Source organism: Sparus aurata, chromosome 1 (genome assembly GCF_900880675.1).
Source record: "Sparus aurata chromosome 1, fSpaAur1.1, whole genome shotgun sequence".
Taxonomy (NCBI): Eukaryota; Metazoa; Chordata; class Actinopteri; order Spariformes; family Sparidae; genus Sparus; species Sparus aurata.
Genome location: NC_044187.1, coordinates 27,883,110 through 27,892,787, shown reverse-complemented (window position 1 = coordinate 27,892,787; position 9,678 = coordinate 27,883,110). Strand labels below are relative to the sequence as shown.

The 9,678-nt window shown below is 38.5% G+C and overlaps 1 protein-coding gene across 1 annotated transcript in view; it reads left to right on the top strand.

Annotated features, from left to right (window-relative positions):
• Nucleotides 1-547: 547 nt before the first annotated feature.
• Nucleotides 548-9,678, top strand: part of LOC115582863 (complement C3-like) — a 31,128-nt gene continuing 21,997 nt past the window's right edge. Inside the window, exons 1-10 of the mRNA XM_030419093.1 lie at nt 548-662; nt 4,729-4,924; nt 5,088-5,250; nt 5,455-5,549; nt 6,379-6,467; nt 8,304-8,386; nt 8,484-8,571; nt 8,739-8,841; nt 9,005-9,125; nt 9,375-9,490. Coding sequence (XP_030274953.1) covers nt 577-662; nt 4,729-4,924; nt 5,088-5,250; nt 5,455-5,549; nt 6,379-6,467; nt 8,304-8,386; nt 8,484-8,571; nt 8,739-8,841; nt 9,005-9,125; nt 9,375-9,490 — 1,140 coding nt within the window. The 5' untranslated portion in view covers nt 548-576. The remainder of the gene's footprint in view (nt 663-4,728; nt 4,925-5,087; nt 5,251-5,454; nt 5,550-6,378; nt 6,468-8,303; nt 8,387-8,483; nt 8,572-8,738; nt 8,842-9,004; nt 9,126-9,374; nt 9,491-9,678) is intronic.

Sequence of the window (9,678 nt, the reverse complement as noted above, 5' to 3'; positions counted from 1 at the left end):
CTTTGCTAATTCAATAAGAGGTTAAAGTTTATTAGAGCAACGTCATGTAGAAATTGGCATTTTGTGTATTTTGGTGCCCCCTGCAGTAACTGCAAACAAAACTTGTTACATCATTATATTGTGTGTTGAAAATCCAGGATATAAAGACCTAATTTACAACAATAGAATATGAACGTTTATACCACAATCATGTTCACATTTTAAACATTCCTCTGTAAACTGCCTATAAAAGCCAAAATATTTCTCAAATAGTTGTTACCTCGTAAATTACGCCAAATTTACCAGAACGTCATGCTCAAACAATTGTTGTCATGTTTCTGGCAGATGAGACTTTGGAACGTATTTCTGCCTGAAATAAAAACTGGATTCTACATTTAAAGCACATTAGGAAGAGGATCTGCGGATACTCAGAAATGAACAGGAATTAACAGCTTAAGCAAACACAGTTCCAATGCAGACAGGTGCACAAGATTATTGTTTACCTACCTTATCTATGAAGAACTAATGGTGCAGGAGGAGGGAGGTCGTTGCATAAAGGACAGTGCTGCTCAGCGAGAGTCTACATTGACAGCAGATATGGGATCAAGCCGTAGGACGTGTGTGACCAATCTGTGGCTGCTGGCCTTTCTGGCCTTTTTCTCTCTGACTGATGGATCTCCATTGTGAGTAGGCCTGCCTCACCTACAGAGACCCTGAATTTCTGTTCAAAATTTTGTGAGGTTAAAGGAGCTATGAGGTTGTTAGCCCTGATATGTAACATTGCAATTTGTTCTTGGTTGCTTTGACAAAATTATGTAAGTTTAGTACACTTATTTTCCCCAAAATGGTGCTTTTCTTGTCGTTTTCATACAGATATTATATGTTTAATCTTCCAGTGACCCAATCATTTATCACTGTATGTTAGTCTTGGTGACCAAAATAGGTTAGACTGTTTATCTAATTAATAATGTAAAAATAGTTTAGTTGTTTTTTTCTGTATACCATAAATAATGAATTTGCAGGCTTACTATGAAGGTAGATTTGTGTCTTTATTATTCAATCAAAAAAAAGTTTGCTTCAATCAAAATATATATTTTCAATAAAAAAAAACCCTCACTTCAATCAAAAAAAACCTTTTCAATCAAAGAAAAAAAGTGTTTGAATGCAAAAATATAGTTGAGACTCAAAAAAATGCATTTGAACACTGTTTTTCTTTGATTGAAAATGTTTTCTATGATAGAAGTAAAGGTTTTTTTGTTTGAAGCAACTTTTTTGATTGAAGTAATACTGTTTTGTGTTTGGGCCATATTATGGATAGGACATTTGTGTCTTTATAATTCAATCGAAAAAGAAGTTGCTTCAAACAAAAAAAAAATATTTTCCATAAAAAAATCAATTCAATAAAAAAAAACAATGTTTCAATCATAGAAAAAAAGTTTTTGAATGCAAAAAAATTTTTTGAGACTCAAAAAATTGCATTTGAACACCTTTTTTTTATTATTAAAAATGTTTTCTTTGTTTTAATCCGCCCCTAAAAAAAAAAAAAAAAAAAATATCACTTGAAGTGTTGTTGTTTTTTACTGAAAATATTTTTTTCGATCTGAAGTGAATTTTTTTTTTTTTTAAATTAAGTGAAAAAAGTTTTGAAGTCTTTTTTTTTTTTTTTTTGGATTGAATTACTTTGACACAAACATCCCACAGTGGGCGGGTGCTTCCCCATCGATCAGACATGTTTGAGTGACAAGTGTCTACACCAACGAAGTCTTTCTGACAAGCAAGTCATGGCCGCCAGCAAGCCAGGGAGCAGTGGTGGAGTTGTTGATAACTACAGCATTAAAATGATTGGTGTCATGTTATTAGCCTACTCTGTTTGATATTTCAATTAAACATAAAGCTTGCTAACTTAGTTCACGTTGACTAATTTGTGTGATGGTGTTAGATATCTAACGCTGTCATATTGTCAGGCAGGCTAGCTGATAACGTTAGCCGATGGCCCTGCACACTGAATGACCTAAGTACAGAGGCTTGCTATGTGCTAGTGCTATGTTATGTTATAATAAGTAACGTCATTAGTGGTCAAACAACAGTCCACAGGCCAACTGTTGCCCTCAGCGCTGCCTGTTTAGCAGCAATCTTCTTACACAGCCCAGTGGACGGCGTTAGATATCTAACACCATCACACAAATTAGTCAACAATTTGTTTATTTTTGCATTTGAACAGTTTTTTCTTTGATTGAAAATATTTTTTTCAATTGATTGAAGTGATTGAATAATTAAGACACAAATGTACTACCCATAATATGGCCCAAACACAAAAAAGATTACTTAAAACAAAGAAAACATTTTTAATAATAAAAAAAAGTGTTCAAATGCAATTTTTTGAGTCTCAAATATTTTTTTTGCATTCAAAAACTTTTTTTCTATGATTGAAAAATTGTTTTTTTTTTATTGAAGTGATTTTTTTATGGAAAATATTTTTTTTTTGTTTGAAGCAAATTCTTTTTTGATTGAATTATAAAGACACAAATGTCCTACCCATAATATGGCCCAAACACAAAACAGCATTACTTAAATCAAAAAAGTTGCTTCAAACAAAAAACCTTTACTTCTATCAAAGAAAACATTTTCAATCAAAGAAAAACAGTGTTCAAATGCATTTTTTTGAGTCTCAACTATATTTTTGCATTCAAACACTTTTTTTCTTTGATTGAAAAGGTTTTTTTTGATTGAAGTGAAGGTTTTTTTTATTGAAAATATATATTTGATTGAAGCAAACTTTTTTTTGATTGAATAATAAAGACACAAATCTACCTTCATAGCATACTTGCCAACCTTGAGACCTCAGAAATAGGGAGGAAATTGAAACCAAAGTGGGGTTGAAGGGGTCCAACCCCCAATAAAGTGTGAGATTCAAGGATTCAAGGCAGGTATATGCAGGATTTCCTGCGTGCTGGCAGAATTTCAAAAAATTAAAATAACAAAATGACCAGTGAAATGTAACAGTACTTTTATCAAATTCACTAGCAAGGACCACACCGTCAACGAGATGCGTTTAAGGATTTTATTAGTAACAAAGGAAAACGAAGTGTCGAAGATCTTGGTTCTTTTGAGTTCTTCGAGTGCGTTGTGGGGATTCTTGTAGAGAAAGAAGAAACAGGCAGAGAGAAATGGGTTGGGGGGAGGGGCGCAGAATACGAGAGCGAAGCAGAGGAGAGGGTCAGGTGGTTATTTATAGAAATGCGGAAGTTGGCGCTGTTGAGGTGTGGTCCTGCTCCTGAAACTTCGCCAATTAAGCTTCAATAATTGTATCTACTTTGAATTTTCAGAAAACATATTTGAAAACTTCAATGAGTCAGATTTTTTATAGCCTTTTTTATAGTTCCTGCCCTTATGTGTTTCCTTCTTCCCTTTATTTTCCACACCTGCTTCCAAATACTTGGAGGGATCGCTTCATAAGGCTGCGTTCATGCAGCAAGCAAATCAGAGTTGTCAGAATGTCAGCACTGTTATTTGCAAGTGATCAGATCGGAGTTTGGGGTCAAGACTTGACCATCATATCTGCATGGGCTGCTATGAGCACAGCCGGCCCAAGCCTTTTGGTGGCCCTAAGCAGAACTTGATTTGGGGCCCCCCTCCCACAACCGCAGAGTCACCTGTGCTTGATGATTATTGACACAAATGTCACACTATAATGTTACATTATAAATTGTATTAATACAGTGACAGATTATGAACTACTGGCAGACACAGCAGTTGTAGGCAGGTATATTGATCATGAAATCAGAATCAACTTGTCTTAAATTATTCATTAATTCATTTATGTCACTTCTTTAATGTATTTGATATGTAAAAAAAAGAAAAAAAAATATATATATTTTTTTTAATTATTCTTAGCCGCTTAGTTTGCTTATGCCTTGGGGCGGCTCTGGCTATGGGAACGATGTAGGCGCCAGTGACTCCATGTACTGGTGACGCAGTTTTTCAAAATGGGCACATGATCAATCATCTCACTCTCCAAACAGTCACTAGTCAAGTCTTGGAGTAGACAGTTTATGGATTTGACGTTGCTGCTGTATGCCACGCTGTGACACAAAAGACCCTTTGAAATCCGATACGAGCGGCCAGGACTGAGTCATATCTGTAGAAATCAGATGTGAATTGCATTTCAAACTATCTGCAAATGTGGTTAACCCTTACCCTTGCTTTGCAAAAATGCATTTCACATGGTATTTTGTTGTCCAGACTACCTGAAAAATCAATATGGATGATCTAGATGTGGCAGAAAACTGATTTGGGCTTGTAGTCTGAATACAGCAGATGTCTCATTCCTAACCAACAGTGAAAAGTCGAGGCAAGTTTAAAGTTTTAAGAGGGGCAAACCCAAGAAAGGATTGGAAACCACTTCTTTATCACGAAACGTCATTATTTTGTGCTTGATTCTTATGCCATTGATGCATCTAACAAGAAATAATGTGTTCTTTCATCAAATCCTATCATATTGCTATTTCTGACAGTTCAGCACTTTGGCCAACTGTTGTTGTTTTTTAACATGATTTATGAATACCTTTTCATTAGATTGGAAATTCTTAAAGGGATAGTTCAACGTTTTTGAGAATTGGCCCATTGCCATGATCCCTAGGGATCATGGCAATGGGCCAATTCTCAAAAATGTTGAACTATCCCTTTAACAGTATGTGGCGTCCTCTGCACAATGACTACACCTATTCTCCATCTTTCTCTGCTCTACAGGCAGGTGATGTCTGCCCCCAACTTGTTGAGGGTAGGAACAACAGAAAACATCTTTGTGGAGTGTCAAGATTACACAGGAGGAAACATTCTGGTCGAAATCATTGTGATGAACCATCCAACCAAAGCCAAAAGGCTGGCATCCACAACTGTGACCCTTGCTAGTGAAAACAGCTTCCAGCAGCTTGCACAAATAATGGTGAATGAAATGCTGTTACTGTATTTTTTGATATGTTATGTGCTTGTAATGTGTAAGCTGGCCTACTTTGCTACTGTATCATGACCATAAATTAAAGATTTAGAATACTGAATGCTGCATTCTGCTCCTCATGCTCTGCTTTTGCCTCTGCATGGTGTTTCAGATCCCAACTGGTGACTTCAGTAAAGATCCCAGCATCAAGCAGTACGTGTACCTGCAGGCTCGGTTCCCTGACCGACTGCTGGAGAAAGTCGTCATGGTGTCCTTCCAGTCCGGGTACATCTTCATCCAGACTGACAAGACCCTCTACACCCCCAAGAGCACAGGTGAGTTCAATGTATCTATATTAGTAAGCAAATATATTACAATAGAAAATATATATCACACTATTTATTTATCTTTTCAAATTAAACAATCAAACACAGTATAAGATACTTTAAAATGAACCATTATGTTGACACAAATAATGAAGTGAGGTCAGGAAGTAAACAGTCTCACCAGCAAAATGAAGCTTTTTCTCTCTATGTCAGTTCTTTACAGGATGTTTGCAGTTACACCCCTCATGGAGCCTGTAGAGAGGGACGAGGAAACCAAATCGGATGCTTCTATTGCCATTGAGATTGTGGTATTGTGTTTTATCTTTAATAAGAACAAGAACAGACAGGCAGAAAGCCTGTTAATGAGAGGACACAGTGCTTAATAGTGGGTCACTTGCTGACAAATAACCAGAAAAACAGAAACACATCTGGCACACCTTGTGTCACTGTTAGCTTTGGTGTGTATATTCAGTAACACATGTCCTCCCACTCACTATAATAATAAATGCATGCCTCCTTCTAGTGGTTGAGTTGCACATTTAACGCAGCTGATGTCCACACTGAAATTTCACTGTGACTCTGATGTGCATCCAGAGGTAGTATCAGAGGCGCAGCATTGGCGAACCGTACCTATGTAAACGGATAAGCCGGTGGCACGGAGTGGGGGCATGTCAGTCTGATGGTGTTGACAGTCTGACAGCTAGCCAGATCCTTCACTCAACCAAAAAAGGAGAAATGTCCCACAAAGCAACGTTACAGGACCAAACAACAGTAATGTACTAACTGTAACTGTCTTTGGCAACTTTTGTGAGGAAAAAAATATCGTTGTTATACGTGGAGAAGCGTCTGTCCTCCTGTCTCTCCTCCTGTCTGTCCAACCGACTCTTTGTCACATCTTCGCTTTTGGATCTGTAGCGCCGGCTTGCTGTGTGATTTACACAGTTTATGCCGGAGCTGCTCTGTTCTGGACGGTGGAGAATTGGCAACCTCCACTGTGGAGATAATGTGGCATCTCTGTGTGAAAAGGGCTACTGACTAGACTCATGGATTGCAGACAAAATAAAAGCATTGCTTTGCAAAATTAATTTCTAAACTGGCACACGTCACTGTTAGATACAATATTGTTTGTTTTTTTAGACCCCTGAAGGCATCATCTTACCACGTGATCCAGTCCATCTAAATTCGGGGATCTACTCAGGAGATTACAGACTTGGTGAAATTGTCAGGTGAGTAGCCTGCTGTGTTGAATTGGCATTTTAACATGAATAACAGCTGAATTGAATTCAAACTAGAGACCATCTTGTGGTGGGATCTCAACAGCCACGACCAATGTCAACATTTTCTGACCCATGAGTACTCATTATAATCTGGGTCAGCCCAGATGCATCTTCAGACTCAGCCTCAGAGTCCCCTACTTCAAAAATATCAACAACCTGCTCAGCCCACGCACATTTTTAACTTTAATTCATTTTGACTTGATTTGTCATTACACCTTTGAGGTAAACAGACACCATGTCATTGACAAAATTCTGCCCACAGAAAGACAGACATATGAACATCTGACAAAATACTAACAGCTTCTGTAATAGTCCTTGCGATGATGACACACAGCTGGCGCTAATAAATGTAGAGCAGGGGTCTCAAACTCAATTTACCTGGGGGCCACCGGAGGCAGAGTCTGGGTGAGGCTGGGCCGCATCAGGTATTCCACAAAAAATAGCTTTGTTCAAAATCTTCCAATCTTCTCAAACGTCATTATTAATGGTTCTTTAACTTGACTGTGTTCTTCTCAACATGAATGGTTCCTCTGAACATCAATGGAATTTTCATGTTCCATTCATGTCCTTTGAATCAATTTACTAAAAAGATTTGTTCAAAGGACGATAGAAAATACAAAACGATGTGCATTCTCTCATTGAAACAAATACACTGCCTTTTGCGTATATATATATATATATATATATATATATATATATATATAAATGCCATAAAGGAGCAAGCTTTGAGCAGTAAAATTTTCCTCTGGGGGGAGAGTTGCTCTTCCCGTGAATATGTATATCTAATAAACCTTTATCAAAAACACGTACACGTGTCTTCTCCCTGTTTGAGTAAACATGCATCACATAGAGGAACTATGGAACCCTTTTAAACAAAAAAGAATTATGGGACTTGAGCTCACATTCACTGAGGGAAAAAAAACAGCGTGGTAGTCAATCCACTTTACCAATCAGATCACACAGGTGAGTCACGGTATCACCTATTTCACTCCTCACAGCAGACACACAGCCACCTCTTGGTCGCGGAAGAAGGCCAGATAAACTTGTGACCGCAGTGTCTGTTCACCGCGTTCACCTGTTCACAGCAACTTTGATACAGCGACTGAGGGTTAGACACGTTTAATCAAACAGGAGCCCAAACATGTATCAGGTATGTTTTGCACAGAGAAAACCTGAACAAAGAGGCATATCAGAAGACAGCTATGTCTTCTCTTTCCATTTACGGCGACCACAGACGCATTTGGCTGACGGTCGCCAGTTAACATAGTCCCATGTTAATCCGAAACACCGGTCAATGGCCTGCCCCAGGAGCTATGTACCAAACTATGATTGGTAGGTTCGTTCAGCTCCAGCTCGCGCAACAAAGGGACTTTACACACACACACAATGCAGCAAAGTGCCATTCACATAAAACTTGCGGGTCGCACTAACATTAAACATTCATATCAAAGTGGGGCCACAAAATATCGTTGGCCCATGATCTAGAGCATCTCTTTTCAGATTAACTGAAATGATCAGGCTTACAATAAATGTACAACTATTCTATCTATTGTACAGTTTGCTGGCCAACCTGACGATATCAACCCCTTCTACTAGACTTTACTGTTGCTGTAGTTATTGCGTTCTGTGGGACAGTATAAACAACTGCTTTCAAGCTCATTCGCGTACGATTTCAATAACTTCATGAAATCTGATTCACGTTTCCTTCAGTCTCAAAATGTTATGAATATTTGAATGACTTACTTGACTATTGGAATGTGTGTTCCCATGTGTGTCTGCGTTTAGTCCCGGACTGTGGAAGGTGGTGGCCAAGTTCCAAGACAACCCACAGCAGAGCTACTCTGCAGAGTTTGAAGTCAAAGAATATGGTCAGTCTCTCATTACCTGTATGGTTTTTTCAAACCTTGTATATTCACATACGTTTTACTTTATTGGACATGCAATAAACTATTTTCACATTTTCAGTACTGCCCCGTTTTAAGGTGAACCTGACGCCTGTGAGACCCTTCTTCTACGTGGACAGTCCAGACTTCACCGTCAACATCAGAGCTATGTATGTGAGATCAGGTTTGACTGGTGGACTGACTGGAGGAGAAAACAGAGGATGTTATTCAGAGTTGTAGGGTTAGAGGTAGGGTTAGGGATGTGATGTAGTCTGTTGTGTTTTTTATTGTCCTGTTTTACTTCGTTGTCAGCTATCAAATGTCCTTGGGGTTTCAGGTATCTACCTGGGGAAGAAGTGGATGGGATGGCGTTCGTGGTATTTGGGGTTATGCAAGAGGGTCTAAAAAGGAGCTTTCCAGGTTCTCTTCAGAGAGTGCAGGTGTGTCCGTCAGTCTGCTCCTTGATCAAGTTTGACTTTTCTGTTTCTTGTTCTTTCCTGTGTAAACACAAACTAAAATGATGACGAGAACGAACCTCGAATTTGTCACTGGTGTGGCCTCATCAATGAAATACATTAATGATTGCTACATTCATTCTATTAGATTGCGAGAGGTGTTGGACTAGTCTCACTGAGGAGAGAGCACATCACACAGACCTTCCCAAACATCCTCGACCTGGTGGGGAGCTCCATATATGTAGCCGTCAGTGTGCTGACAGAGAGCGGTAAGAAGCATGCATGCATTATTTTACTGCTTCTTATTCAATGATTCAAGGCCTTGTTCCCCATCTTTGCTGACTTTTTCTGGGTGGACGGATATAAAAGTTACAGGTTTTATTTTTAGGGCATAGAGCAGAGGGGAATGTATTAAATAGTTTGTTTTGCTTGTGCTTTTTATCTTGACGTTGAACAAAAGGACTTGCTTTTTTTTTTTTTGATACATGGTTGATGTTTTGTTTTTTTTATCACAACAGGTGGTGAGATGGTGGAGGAGGAGTTAAGAGGTATCCAGATTGTCACATCACCGTACACCATCCACTTCAAGAAAACACCCAAGTACTTCAAACCAGGAATGGTCTTCGATGTAGCGGTAAAGTGCTTGACAGAATTTATATTGATGTACAATGACAACAAGGTTAGAAAACAAAGTTGTCCGTTTCCTCAGTCTCTAACAGAAAAAAAAACCCATCACTGATTATTATCTCAGTGATTGCTTCATTGCTGCCCAGCTACTGCAGTCTGCAGATGATAACAACATTTCCATGGTCGTATGAGATT